Source organism: Ceratotherium simum, chromosome 2 (genome assembly GCF_057802395.1).
Source record: "Ceratotherium simum simum isolate JZ-2026a chromosome 2, ASM5780239v1, whole genome shotgun sequence".
NCBI lineage: Eukaryota > Metazoa > Chordata > Mammalia > Perissodactyla > Rhinocerotidae > Ceratotherium > Ceratotherium simum.
The window spans coordinates 913,207-928,290 of NC_141901.1; the positions used below are offsets into that span (position 1 = coordinate 913,207).

The 15,084-nt window shown below is 48.9% G+C and overlaps 1 protein-coding gene across 1 annotated transcript; it reads right to left on the reverse strand.

The window, feature by feature from the left end:
* Nucleotides 1-544: 544 nt before the first annotated feature.
* GOLT1A (golgi transport 1A) lies at nt 545-15,083 on the reverse strand. The gene is made up of 6 exons (XM_087418192.1): nt 14,893-15,083; nt 13,832-13,834; nt 4,477-4,565; nt 3,292-3,470; nt 1,261-1,324; nt 545-583 (listed from the first exon to the last, which is right to left on the reverse strand). The coding sequence occupies exons 1-6, from the start codon at nt 15,044-15,046 to the stop codon at nt 545-547; spliced, it is 528 nt and encodes a 175-aa protein (XP_087274318.1). The 5' UTR covers nt 15,047-15,083.
* Between the last annotated feature and the right edge of the window lies 1 nt (nt 15,084).

A 15,084-nucleotide genomic window follows, 5' to 3' on the forward strand; every position in this document is an offset into this window, starting at 1 on the left:
ACCCCCCTAATTAATGGTTGAGAATTAATGGTTGAATACCCATCACTTATCTAATGCCTACTGCTAACAGGGGCTTGCAAACGTATTGTCTCACTCGTTAGGACTATTAAACACCAGGACAGAAATGACAGCCTGTGAGAGCAAGCCTGCCCCTTGCCCTGTGGAATGATGCGTGTGTCGCGTGCCCTGAGTCAGAGAGTGGACCTAATGGGCTAGAGACACTGACTCTGAGTCTCGGACACACTCACAGCTGGGGGATTTAATCTTTGCTTTTCCTCCCATAAATACAGGGCGGGATGTGATAGCAGCCCCAGTCCCATCTCCAGGGGGCCCTGGATCTCTGCTCCCATCGTCCTGACAGCCTCTTGAGTTGACTTGGGAATCTGAGGTCAGTCACTTGGCTCCATCCTTCCTTCTGGCCTTGGAGAGGTCCGGGTATGACGGGAGATGACTAAGTGCAGGGTTGGGGCATGAGGGGTTGGGCCCCATTTCTTTTCCAGCCCGTCAACCAATGATCCAACTTCAAGGAGCTCATCTCTGCTGTTCAGACCATTGAGCTTGTGCCTTGAAGCCTCCGGAACAGCTGTGGGAGCCAAGAATCATTACTCCAGACAAAGAGTGTGGAGCAGACTCAATATCTAGGTTATTATGGAACGGAGCCGGCCTTGAGAGCAGGGGCAGTTCCAAGTGCAGATATGGAGAGGGGCCTCAGGGTGTGCCCAGCTGGCGGGCGTGTCAAGGTGCTGGCCGTAGGCCCTCCCTGGGCTTCTCAGAGAGCTCATATCCTGTCAGGTGCTTCAGAAAAAGGGGGGGGGCTGGGGACCACTGCCCCCTGCCTGCCCCAAGGAGAGGACAGAATCTGCCATCTGCTTTTCCTGCTGTCATTGGCTGTCACACATCCTCTTCATGCCTGGGGCCCAGACTCAGCCAGCTCCCCAGAAATCTCTGGCACTTTCTGGCTGAGTCACCTAGACCATCTGAGTCTTTGTTTCTTGGGCTCTAATAAGGAGCTATTAATAGCCACCTTCCTGTCTACTCACACCTTAGGCACAGCTGCTCACGAGTCCCCTCACCTCGTCTGCTCCTGTCAAATGGAGATGGCGCAGCGGGGGGAAGAGGAGCTGGGGCTGGCCAACCTGGGGAAGGGGGTCTCAGGGGAGATGGGAGAGGTCCTCTGCACCTGGGGCAGCAGTTTTACCAACTCCCTGTGCTCCCCTACCCCAAGGCACCCCCATCACGCCACATGCATAAGCCACTAACCGCACTCAGGAAGGGGATGTTGGAGGCATTGCCCAGGAAGCCAAAGGCCACAGGGAAAAAGCCCCTAGGAGCACAGGAGTAGAGGAGGGGTCAGTCATGGCTCGGGAGGGGAGCACAGAGAATAATGAGGCTGAGGTCCACCAAAAGGCTCCAGCTTTGGCTCCCAGGAGAATGGACTCCTGGGCACTGGGGACGGGCTTTGTTCTGCACCTCTGTTTCTTGGGCAGCCAAGTGGAGTGGCTAAGAATGAAGGCCCTGGGGTCAGACTCCTTGGGTTCAGATCTTGGCTCTGCCACTTACTGGCACTGCAGAAACTTGGGCAAAGTCCTTCACTTCTCTGAATCTCAGTTTCCAACTGTAAAATGGGGTTAATAATAATAGTATCTACATCAGAGGACCTTACACAAGAAATGCTCTGGAGAGTTTGTTTTTATGATTGTTGCTGTCTTCTCCTCCCTTGGTTGGGTGTGCACCACCTGCTGCAGGTCTCCTGGGCTCCAGGGAATGTGTTCATTCCCCCACACACCCTGGCACCCCCACTCTTATCAAAGCCCCTCTGGCAAGCCTGGCTGGGGAAAGATGTGTGATCCTTCAAAGGGCTTGGAAGGGCCGGTTGGCATGGGAAGAGAGCCCTGTGTCTAGTGGAGAGGTGAGGGGTTAGAAATTTGAATTCTGGCTGAGCTGTCTCCTTTCCTTGGGCCTCAACTCCCTGAGGTTCACCTGCATCTCTGAGGTCCTGATAGCTCTGATTATTATTATTTTTTATCTCTTACAATGCTGCTGCAAGGTGCCTTTGTCAAGGGTTACTTCTGGTTGGAACTACTGCACCTGCGGTGGCCCCCCTCACACCTCTAAGCCCTCCATAAATGGGAGCTATTGTCAGAATTTACTTGTCCCCTACTAAATTGCAAGTTCCACAGGAAGTTTCTCCTCGTTTCGTGCCGTATCCCCACACCAGCCCTGCATTTGGCATGCAGTAGATGCTTTTTATGTACTTGACTGAATAAATGACTGAGTAATGTCGTATGTGAATATTGAATAAATAGATGGCAGAACATGGTGAGGAAATTCAGTTTCTTGAAGCCACACTCTCTGATGTCTATGAGGTCTAGGGTGTTCAGGCGAATCAAGGTGTTTTCAGGGCTGCACTGAGCGAATGGAGGCCACATGAGGACCCAGGGGCTCCTGCCCCCAGCTCCTTCCCATGAGTCCATAGCCATGATTCTCCATCCCCCATCATCCCCCACCCTACCCCATTCTCTCCACAGGGCCCCAAGACACTTGAGTCTCCCCTCACACCCCCATCTTCCCTGATAGCCTTTCCTTTCTTCTCGTTAAGCACCCTCCAGTCTTCTCTGAGACCCTCCCCACCCCTCAAGGTCCCGCTTCCTCTAGGACACCTCCCTGGCCCTGAATGTGGCCACACATCCTTCCTGAGTTCCACTCTGCCTTTCCCCAGGCCCAGGCTGACAGGGGCCAGGCTGAGGGGTGTGGGGCCAGGAGCCAGAGACACCTGGATCAAGTTCAGATCCTCTGCACACGACTTGTGAGGCCTCGGGCAGGGGGCAGCCTCTCTGAGCGTTGGTTTCCTGATCTGTAGAGGACAATCCTACAGTGGGTTGTGGAGACGACAAAATGAGATAATGATTGTGACCGTGCTTGGTGCATGTTAGGGGCCTGGCAAATGCTGGCTCATTGCCCTTCCTCCTCATCTGGATCATTGGACTTGAGGGCAGGCCCCGTGGCCCCTCCCTGGCGATGGGCACAGTGCTGGGCATACTGCAGGTGCTCAGTGTTTGCTGATGGATGGGCTGATCCCTCCAATTTACCCTTCCACCTACTGGAGGAGGGGCCTTTCCGAGTGTCTGCCTGACACTCCTCCTGTTTTCAATCCTTCAGTGGCTCCCATCTCTTGCAGGATAAAGTTCAGCCTCTACACACTCTGCTGATGGTGCTGCCCACCCGGGGGTGGTGATCTCAGCTACTCAGAGGCCCTGTGGACCCGTCCAGGGGAAGGGGACCGGCGCTCACTTGAAGAGGCTAAAGAATCCGTAGGTTTCCAGGCATATGCCCAGGAGGGGCCAGCGCAGGAGCACAATGACCACACCCCGCAGGAAGAGGCTGGTCCCCTTGAGCTTGTGCCTCTGGAAGAAAAAGGCAAGTGTCTTCCTCAGGCCCATGATGATGGAGAGGCCGGCCAGGAACAGGAGCTGGGGGTCAGGGAGAGGAGCGTGAGCACCCGCACACCAGCCCCTCGGGAGTCAGGGGCCAGGTGTTCTGCCGTGAGGCACGGGGCAGGGCTTGCTAACTCTTCAAGGAGGGACGACATGAGAGAGGGCGACCCAGCAACATGGCAAATTCCCGGAGCCTTGAGTGATTTGGGCTTGTTAGGAATGGAACGGCCCAGAGGCACGGGGATGGACAAGAGAACTTGAAAGGTCCCCGGCTTCTCACCCAATTGGACCCAATTTCTTGGATCCTAAGTGCTTCTTCATATAGGACTTTATTTCTCATCAAACCTCCCATGGAAGATGGGATAGATAGTGAAAGCCTCTTTGTCTCACAAATGAGGCCTAAATAGGTTAGGCGGCCCCACCCAAAGTCACAGGGAATCGTTGAGGCTCCACTGCCTGTGGAGTTGCACTCAGGCCCTCCGCTCTAAGACCCTGTCACCGTCTTCAGCTTGGCTGCTGCTGATCCCTTCAGAGTGCCTAGGCCCCCACCAAATTTAAGTCTGGCTTTCTTCCAGCACGTTCCACCCACCTGGCAGTGCTTTGTCCTCCTCCACGCCCATTTCCTTTCCACGTTCCTTTTCATCCTTCCTCCCACTGGGTGTGCTTTTCCTCCAAGCACCTTGTTTCGTATTAAATGTGTTTATCTTACTGTGACTTTACTGCTGCCCCTGCCCTCCTTCCTAGTCGTGTATGTTCATGTTACATCCCTGTCCCTGGACGGTGGGATTCCGATGGCAGGAACAGTGTCTGATTCATCTTGGCACCCCCAGGGCCTCACTCAGAGCTTGGCATGAGAATCCAGGTCCTCAGACTCTCCATGCCCAGCAGGCCTCACTGTCCACCCCCAGCGACACTCGCCTGCCCAGGCTTGATGGTGTCTGACGCCTGGATGGGCATGATCTGCATGAACTTGGGCTGACCCCCCCAGCAATAGAGACCTCAGGTAGGTTGGTGGGGGAGGTACACAGGGCTGGGCACTCACGTTTCCGAAGGCCAGGAGCACCGAATCAAAGTACAGGAGTATTCCAAAGAGGATGAAGAAGATGCCGAAGCCAGTGGTGCCCAACCAATCTCTGCGATTGGCAAGGAGGTGGTGGTGGGATGGGCTTTGGGGAGCGGGCTGGGATGCTGGAACTTTCCCCCATTGGTGCTGGACAGGAACCCTCTCGGGCTGGGGGAAGGGGTGGCTCCATTTCCATCCAGGAATCTCACTTCACTGCTCTCAGGGAATGATGAGACAGGAGGGGAAAGGAAGGATGGGCACGAATCTCTGTTTAGCACCCGGAACTGCTGGTCGGTTCTACATGTTATGGCATTCTGTCCTCACAACAGCCCCACGAGGCGGCTGGTGCTACCCTCACTGCTTTCTATTTTCAGCTTCCCCTTGTCTTCAAATGCTACATCACCCAGATCATTATCAGGGTTGGCTCCTGGCCTAAGACAACCGCCTGCCTACTCTGTTCCTGTCCTCTTCCCCTTGGGAGCCGCTGATGCCCAACCCGCGCCCGGGCAGGAGGGTACCACTGAGAACTCACGACTGCCAGCCCCAGAGGGTCTCAGAACCACCCGGCTGTCCTGCTCTACTTCTCAAGAGGCTTGAACAACTCTTCACACCATCTCCTTCCTCCTCTAAACTGCCCCAGCTTTCGAGTGATGAGTTCTCACACTTGACTGGAGAAATGGAAGTCGTCAATCAGGAATGTGCTCGTCATTCCCACCTGGGAGCCTACACCCTAGCCTGCACCTGCTCCATTCTCCTCCCCCCTCCTGCAGCAGCCACCTTGGGGGCCCTGCCACACACCCCTGAGCCTCCCAATGTCAGTGCTGGGCAGGTCTGTGCAGGGTTGGACCCGTGCTGACTGAGCCCCGCCCAGTCTGCGGGTGGCTTCCAGCTTGGTGTCTCAGGGTCTTCTTTGAAGCTGCAGGAGTGTGCTCAGAGCCACTGAGCACAGCACAGAAGTGCAGGGTATTAAGGCTCTCTTGTTTGGTCAAGGGCTACATTTTTGACAGTTTGATACACTTTTCAGATTACTCTGCTCAAGAAGAGTTGTAATAACAGGTTATGAAGTTCCTTTTTTCTTAAACCCTCTTCATCAGGCAGAATTGTTAATTTATCTTATCTTTGCCACTCTGATAGTCAACAAATGACAAGTCATTGTGTTGCTTCATTTTTAAATTGAATTGATTGAATTTTTTATTTTAAATTATGATAAAATACACATAAAATTTACCATGTTAACCATTTTTAAGTATACAGTCCAGTGGCATTAAGTACATCATTCACATTGTTGTGCATCACCACCATCCATCTCCAGAGCTCTTTTCATCTTGCAAAACTGAAACTCCATCCCCATTAAACACTAACTCCCCTTCCCCACTCCATCAGACCCTGGCACCCACAATTCTACTTTTCGTCTCTATGATTCTGACTACTCTAGGAACCTCATGTGAGTAGAGTCATACAGTATTTGTCTTTTTTGTGCCTGGCTTATTTCACTCAGCATAATATCCTCAAGGTTCATCCATGTTGTAGCATGTGACAGGATTTCCTTCCTTTTTAAGGCTGAATAATATTCCATTGTATGGATAGACCACATTTCGTTTATCTATTCATCATCCATAGACACTTGGGTTGCTTTTGCCTTGTGGCTATTGTAAGTAATGCTGCTATGAGCATGGGTGTGCAAATATCTCTTCGAGACCCTGCTCACTTCTTTTGGATATATACCCAGAAGTGGAATTGCTAGATCATATGGTAGTTCTATTTTTAATTTTTTTTTTTTTTTTGAGGAAGATCAGCCCTGAGCTAACATCCGATGCCAATCCTCCTCTTTTTTGCTGAGGATGATTGGCCCTGGGCTAACATCCATGCCCATTTTCCTCTACTTTACATGGGACGCTGCCACAGCATGGCTCGACAAGCAATGGGTCAGTGCGTGCCTGGGATCCAAACCTGCAAACCTGCAAACCCAGGGCTGCTGCAGCGAAGCACACGCACTTAACCACTGTGCCACCAGGCCGGCCCCTATTTTTTTTCTTTTTTTTTTTTGTGAGGAAGATCAGCCCTGAGCTAACATCCGTGCTAATTCTCCTCTTTTTGCTGAGGAAGACTGGCTCTGAGCTAACATCTATTGCCAATCCTCCTCTTTTTTTTTCCCCCAAAGCCCCAGAAGATAGTTGTATGTCATAGTTGCACATCCTTCTAGTTGCTGTATGTGGGACGCGGTCTCAGCATGGCCGGAGAAGAGGTGCGTCGGTGCGCGCCTGGGATCCGAACCCCGGCCGCCGGTAGCGGAGCGCGCACACTTAACCGCTAAGCCACGGGGCTGGCCCCGGCCCCTAGTTTTAATTTTTTGAGGAACCGCCATACTGTTTCCCATTGTGGCTGCACCATTTACATGTGAACAAGGGTTCCCATTTCTTCACATCCTCACCAACACTTGTTGTATTCTGTTTTTTGTTTTGTTTTGTTTTTGATAGCATCCATCCTAATAGGTATGAGGTTTGATTTGCATTTCCCTACTGGTTAGTGATGTTGAGCATCTTTTCATGTGCTTGTTGGTCATTTGTATATCTTCTCTGAAGAAATGTCTATTCAAGTCCTTTGCCCATTTTTTAAACAGGTTGTTTGGGTTTTTTGTTGTTGAGTTGTAGGAGTTCTTTATATATTCTGGATATTAACCCCTTATCAGATGTATGACTTGCAAATATTTTCTCCCACTACATAGGTTGCCTTTTCACTCTGTTGATTGTGTCCTTTGATGCATAAAAGTTTTTAATTTTGATAGTTCAATTTATCTATTTTTTCTTTAGTTGCCTGTGCTTTTGGTATTATATCCCAGAAATCACTGTCAAATCCAATGTTAGGAAGCTTTTCTCCTATGTTTTCTTCTAAGAGTTATAGTTTTAGCTCTTACTTTGATCTAAAATGAACTTTCTGTTAATTTGGTATATATGTATAAACCTTATGGCATAAGGTAAGGGTCCAATTTCAGTCTTTTGCCTGTGGATATCCAGTTTTTCCAATATCATTTGTTGAAAAGCCTGTCCTTTCCCCATTGAATGGTCTTGGAACCTTTGTTGAAAATCATTTGGCCATATATGCCAGCGTGTATTTCTGGGCTCTCCATTATATTTCATCAGTCTATGTGTCTCTCTTTATACCAGTCTCACACTGTTTTGATTACTGTAGCTTTGTAATAAGTTTTGAAATCAGGAAGTGTGAAACTTCCAATTTGCTCTCCTTTTTCAAGATTGCTTTAGCTATTTGAGATCTCTTGAGATTCCATATCAATTTTAGGATGGATTTTTCTATTTCTGCAAAAAACACCATTGGGATTTTGATAGAGATTGCATTGAATCTGTAGATTTCTTTGGGTAGTAGTGACATCTTAACAATATTAAGTCTTACAATCCATGAACACAGGATCTTTCTATTTATTTGTGTCTTTTAAAATTTCTTTCAGCAACATATTGTAGTTTTCAATGTAAAAATCTTTTGCTGCCTTGGTTAAGTTTATTCCTAAGTATTTTATTCTTTCTGATGCTATTATAAATGGAATTTTGTTGCTTCCTTTTAAAAAATTACTGATTGGGTTGTATGACTTCAAGTTTATATTCTACATACGGTTTTGAACTTGCTTTAGATACTTAATATAACTAGAATGCCTTATTTTCTTTTTATTGTAAATTTTATGGTAGATAGGGACATGGCAAGAGTATCTTTTTAAACTACAACATGCATAACTTTATTAAAAATGGCTTAATTTTTTAAAATTGAAGTTGGCTTAATTTCCTTAAAGAAAACATATAGGTAATTTTTAAAGAGAAAAATCTTACTGGACTTGTTAACTAACATCTTAGAATTGATCCTCAAAATCTCTGTGAAATTGGTATTATTGCCATGCATTTATAGATAGTTGTAAAAAGTTGTTAAAAGTCTGGTTGTTAAGAGGCAGAACTATAAAAACAAAATAAAAACAAAATTATTGAGACTAGATTTATTGGCTAAGTTATATTTACAACTGAAAGAAAATGAAACAACACAACCGTCTTCCGTGTAGTTACTTTCATAATCTGTTACTTTACAGATTTTAAGAGGATTAGGATCAGTTCCAGTATAGAAATAAGGCCAAAGGGCTTCTTTAAAAGAATCATTAAAAATATAGACATGAGATTTATCATTCAAATTATAGACTGAGGGGCCGGCCTGGTGGTGTAGTGGTTAAGTTTGTGCGCTCCGCCTCGGCGGCCCGTGGGTTCGGATCTCAGGCGCAGACCTATGCATCGCTCATTAAGGCATGCTGTGGCAACATCCCATATACAAAACAGAGGAAGATGGGCACAGATGTCAGCTCAGGGACAATCTTCCTCACCAGAAAAAAAAAAAAATTATAGACTGAAACATCACTCAATTTACAGTCCAGAAAAATGCCTGTCTTATTGGATCTCCCTTTTGGCAGAGCTAGATTTTGTTAGGACCCAACACAATATCATTTCTCTCAACATATCGCCCAGCTGCCCAGAATCTGTCTTCTACTAATGGCTGATTCCTCCTGTTTCTCACAAATCTCCAGGATCTAGTCGAGCTTGTTTCCTATGTCTCCTCCCAGTCATGCCTGCCTGAATTAAATCTCTTAGAACCTAGGACCCTGGGCAGAGTACAACCCCCTTGGGTCATTACGAAGGTTGTGCTCTGTCTGTTTATATTGTGTGACTTTTCTGTCCTCAGAAATAATAAGCTGAGGATCCAGAAGTACATCTACTTGGTCGTGATAATTTTATGTAGGCCAGGATATTGTGGAGGAAGACCACAATCATATTTCTTCAATCTGAATGACAAAGATATTTTAAGTTTTTATGCCTGTTATAAAAATATTGTGATATATATATATACACCATGGAATATTATTCAGCCATAAAAACAGAATGAAATCCTGCCATTTGCACAACATAGATGGACCTTGAGGGCATTATGCAAAGCGAACTAAGTCAGACAGAGGAAGACAAATACTGTATGATTTCACTTACATGCGGAACCTAAAAACAAAAACCAAGTTCATAGAAACAGAGAACAGATTGGTGGTTGCCGGGGCGGGGAGAAAAGAGTAAATTGTTGGTTTTTTTTTTAGTTTAAATAAATTGAATTACAAGATAAATTTATTAGCTTATACCTGCCATAAAAATATGTCATTGATCCTAGCTCTGATGATACACCCTGCCCCTCTATCTCCTCAGTAGATGTTTTTATGTGGAAACACAATGTCAACATTTTATTGTATTTTGTTAAGTATCCATATGCCCACCCTGTGAACACTTAAGAACAGCCTTTTACTCATTTTGTGAAAACGGCGTAAGTTTCTCAAATCCACACTTCATGTCTTCTGTTCTATATTATACTTTCTTCTGCAACAATGATTTGCTGGTTTGCATGGTTATTACTTTTCCAACTTGTTCCACACCCTTCTTGGAGGGCTGGTGCAATTCCAGAATTTTCCCGTGCTGGGGCAGCCTTCTTTACGGGTCCCACTTAGTCTTCCAGTGTTCGGTGGAGACACTGCGCCGTGGACACAAAACCCAAAGAAAAGGGTCAGAAACTGTCCGTCTCCCCGGCAAGCCTCAGACCTTCCTCGGCCTGTCGCTTCCGGAGTAGCGTAGCGGTTCAGTCAAGTGACCAGCAGCACCTGCTCCAGAAGTTCTTCGCGGCGCCCCAAGCATGGCGGGGGGGGGGGGGGGGGACGGGCGTGTCCCCAGGAGGGATGAAGCACCGAGCCCACCGCGGTCCTGGATCCACAGCTGGGGCGGCGCGCCCCCTGCTGGAGGCCGGCGGCGCTGTCGGGCCGCGGCGCAGAGACCGGCGGGGGCCCGGTTGTCCCAGGAATATCCTTTACAGCAAAACGACCCAGTTCAGAATCCCCGGTGGCATTTGGTTGCCACGTCTCTTTAGTCTCTTATGTCTGGAAGAGCTCCTCGGTCTCTCCTTGACGTGACCTGGGCACTTTTGAAGGTTCGCGCCTGTTATTTTGCAGCTGTCCCTCTGTTTGGGTTTGTCCGATGTTTCGTCGGGACTAGATGCAGGATATGCGGAAATATCAACAAGAGGTAGTGCTTTTTTTTCTCACTGCCTCTGTGAGGTGACACACGATTTCAATTTGACCCATCGCTGAGGAGGTTTCTCTAATCACTTGATCAAGGCAGCGTCTGCCAGGCCCCTCCACTGTGAAGTCATTCTCCACTCCTACCCCGACCCTCCCGGATACGCTCGGCACCCTGCCTTGGCTCCAGGCCAACCCAGAGTGGACACCCCTCCACCAGCTAGAGCTCTGACACCCACTCTGGGCACTCCCCTTCCACCTAATGGCTTTAGGACTGAAGTTCAGGAAGAGGAAGGAGGGAAATGGAAAGAGAAAGAGCTTCCCTTCACTTTTCGAAGTTAACAATAGTGATTAAAAGTAATAACTGCGAACACTACTGAACACACGGTGCCAGGCACAGTCTGAGCACTTTAAGTACTAACTCATTTACTTTTCATAACTACCTATGAGATACATATGCCATTAGCCCCATTTCAGAAGCAGAACTAAAACACCGCCAGGGGTACACAGCCAGAAGCTGGCAGAACCAGGATTTAAAGTCTGGCTCTAGAAAAAGTGCCTTTAACCAACCCTGTCCAGTCCACTTCCGCCCCCTACACCCGTCCACAGAAATTGCTCTTGCTTTGGCTCCCTGTGACGTCCATGTTCCCAAATCCAATGGACAGGCGCCAGTCCTCATCTGTCAGCGGTTGGCCACTCCCTTTTGGAAGGATCTTCTCTCGGTTTCCACGACACGGGATGGTTGCTTTCCTCCTGCTGCTCTGACCACTCTTTCCCAGTCTCTCTTGCCAGCTCCTACTTCTCTCTCTTCCTCTTGGGATTTGAATTGCTCAGGGCTTTGGCTCGAGCTCGCTTCTCCTCTCATTCTATTTTCACGTGTATCCCATGTCTTTGAGTATCACTCGTGTGCTGACAACATCCATATTTATCTTTCTAGCCATGCCTGTCTTTGAGCTTCCAAACTCATATCCAGCTGCCTACTTGGCATATCTGCTTGGTTTTCTCTCTCCAAGGCATTGTGAACTCAACAGGTCCAAACTGAGCTATTAATCTTCCTTCCTTAAACCCGCACCTCCCTTCGTTTACCCCAAATGAGTAAAAATGTCATCACTACCCAGCCAGCAGCTTGTGGCAGAAGCCAGAGAGCCATCACTGAGTCTCCTCACTGCTCCTGCCACCCTCCGCCATTCAACCCACAGCTACACTTCATTGCTTCGTCTTCCTGCACATGTCTTGAAGGCTGTCCATTTTGCTTCACTCTTCCGCTGCGTTGCAAGCCACCATCACCTCTTTCCTGCACTCCTGCAACATTCTCCACTTAGTCTCCTGCTTCCTTCCTGCCACCCTCTTATCCCTTCTCCACACAGCAGTCAGGGATCTTGGAAACACACAATCCAATCACATTCGTGCACTGCGGAGAATCCTTGGTGGCTTCACAGCGGGCTTAGAATGAAACAGAGTCCTCCCATCCACACCTTGGCTTATAGGCCCAGCATGATGGGACCTAGGCCTGCTGATCCAACTTTATCTCCTGCCGCTATCGCCCTTGCCTGCCATGCTCCAATCACATAATTGTTTCCCTGATGAAACTTCCTGCCTCAGGGCCTTTGAGTATGTGGTTTACTCCCACTTGTTTATCTGCTTAACTGCATAATCATCCTTCAAATCTCAATGCAATTGTAGGACCCCAGGTAAAACTGGTCCACTCTCCCCTCCCTGACATAAATCTGGTTCCCTCCTTTCTCTGTCTCATAGGGCTGATCACATGTTGGTTTAATAACATGTTGGGTTGCCATTGGGCTCTGGCCTCAGCTCTCTTCTCTCTATATTTTTATTCCCTAGGTCAGTGGTTCTCAACTGGGGAGTTGGGGGGTGGGGCAGGGGATGATTTTGTTCCCTAGGGGACATTTGGTAATGTCTGGAGACATTTTTGGTTGTCACAACTAGGAGTGGGAGTGTGCTACTGGCATCTAGTGGGTAGAGGCCATGGATGCTGCTAAAATCCTATAAGGCACAGGACAGCCTCCGCAACAAAGAATTACCCTGCCTGAAAATGTCAGTAGTGGGGAGGCTGAGAAACTGTGCCCCAGAGCATCTCATGGTCCCTCATGGTTTTAAATACCATCTATGTGCTGGCAACTGCCAAATTTCTCTCTCTATCCCAGACTCATCCTGACTGCCTACTTGACATCTCACCTGGATGTCTCATAGCACATCAAACTCAACATGTCTAAAACCCAACTCCTCCTTTCCCTGCTACTCGACCTTCTAAATGCTCAGGCTAAAATACTGGAGGCATTCTTGACTTCTTTCTCTCATAGTCCCCATCCAATGCATCCATAAGTCCTTTCAGCAATTTACTGAATGCAGACCCAGAATTGACCACCTCCCACCAGTTCACTGCTACCACCAAGGTCTCCTGCACCATCTCTAACCTCAAACGGGTCTCCTACACGATCTCTCAGTCAGACTGGTCTCCTGCACCATGTCTCAACTGAGACTGGTCTCCTGCACCTCTTCTCACCTCGGAATGGTCTCCTGCACAATGTCTCACTTGGACAGTTCTCCTGCACCATTTCTGACCTCAGAGTCATCTCCTGCACCTCGTCTCACCTCGGACTGGTCTCCTGCACTTCGTCTCACCTCAGACTCGTCTCCTGCACCTTGTCTCACCTCGGAATGCTCTCCTGAACCTTGTTTCACCTCAGAACGGGTCTTGTTCAGCATGTCTCACCTTGGACTGGTCTCCTGCACCTTGTCTCACCTCAGACTCGTCTCCTGCACCATGTCTCACCTCGGATTGCTCTCCTGCACCTCGTCTCACCTCTGATTTGTCTCCTGCACCACGTCTCACCTCAGACTGGTGTCCTACACCATATCTCACCTCAGACTCATCTCCGGCACCATGTCTCTTGCACCATGTCTCACCTCGGACTGGTCTCCTGCACCATGTGTCACCTCGGACTCGTCTCCTGCTCTTCGTGTCCCCTCAGAACTGGTCTCCTGCACCATGTGTCACCTCAGACTCGTCTCCTGCACTTCCTTTCACCTCAGAACTGGTCTCCTGCACTTTGTCTCACCCCAGAACTGGTCTCACTGTTGCTGACCTCAGCCCTCTACGCTCTATTCTCAACTCAGCATCCGAATTGATTTCTTAAAAATGTAAATAGACCATATCACTCCTATACCCCAAACCCTCCAATCATTTCCCATATTTTGGAGATAAAACCAAAGTTCTTACACATTCTGGCCCTTCAGTGACCTTCCTGACTAAACTCCTACTACTCTCCCTTTTACTCACTTTGCTCCATCCACACTAGCCTCTTTGTTCTTCAGACACACCAAGTATCCTAATACCTCAGGGCCTTTGCACTGGCTGTTCTGTCCTGCTAGAACATTTACCCTTCAGATAGCTGCACAGCTTTGCTTGGTCACTTCCTGTGGGTCTCTGTATAAAAGGCACCTTCCCAGTGAAGCCTTTCCTGACCACCCTATATGCACTCCCTAGCCTTCTTATCCTATTCTGTTTTTGTCCCCAGGACGCATCACCATCTGACATACTACACACTGGCTTCTTTATCTGTTAGTGACCTAGAATGTAAGCAGAGAATACATCTGTGCCACTGTCATATACCCTAGGCCCAACACAGTGCTTGGCACAGAGAGGAGACAAATTTGTTCAGAGAATGAATGAATATTACCTCCACTTTACAGATGAAACACTGGGGCTCAGAGGCTTTGAGTAACTCACGCATGTGAAGCTCACAGAGCCATGGTTCTCCCCTCCCCCAGACCTGTGGACTACCGCCTGCTTCCTCCCCCAAAGGAAGGGGAAGGAAGTTCAGGAGCGAGGATATGGTGGTTTGGGGAGGGGAGTGGGGTTTAGTTTCTGATGAGAAGGGACCTATAACTACAGGAGATCCTGAATTTTTGAGGAGGACAGATGTCTGAATGGGCAGAGGCCTCCTGAGTCCACCTTTGCAGCATCCCAGGTCTAAGACCCTGAATGGAAAAGGGACTAGCTTGAGTGCTGAACTTGCCAGTCCTCCCCAGGCACCAGCCTCTGCCACCTAGGGGTCCTGAGCAACCCCCCACCCACTGGAAGGCAGGGGAGCCACACCCAGCCCTGGCCCCAGCCCTGACCCTGCTGGCTCACAACACAGCAGCTCCCTGACATTGGCTCCAGAGGTTGCCTTGTGGGTTCCCCAGAGAGAGATCCCAGCTGGGAGGGGTCATCTCCACCCCACCCCAGCCTGGATACCCCCTTCCAGCCCAGCCCCCTTGAGCACAGGCTGCGCACTCACTCTGCCATTCGGTGATGGAGATCATGCTGTAGGCTGCCTGGGGCGCCTTCTGGGTGGGAGCTGGCAAGGGGTGAGGAGCAGAAAGGACCGAACTCACGCATGTCAAGGGAAGCTGACCCTTGGTAAGTTGTGAAACGAGCGTGTGGTAAATCATTAACTCCCCTGACACAAATGGCTGCTGAAAGTCGCAGG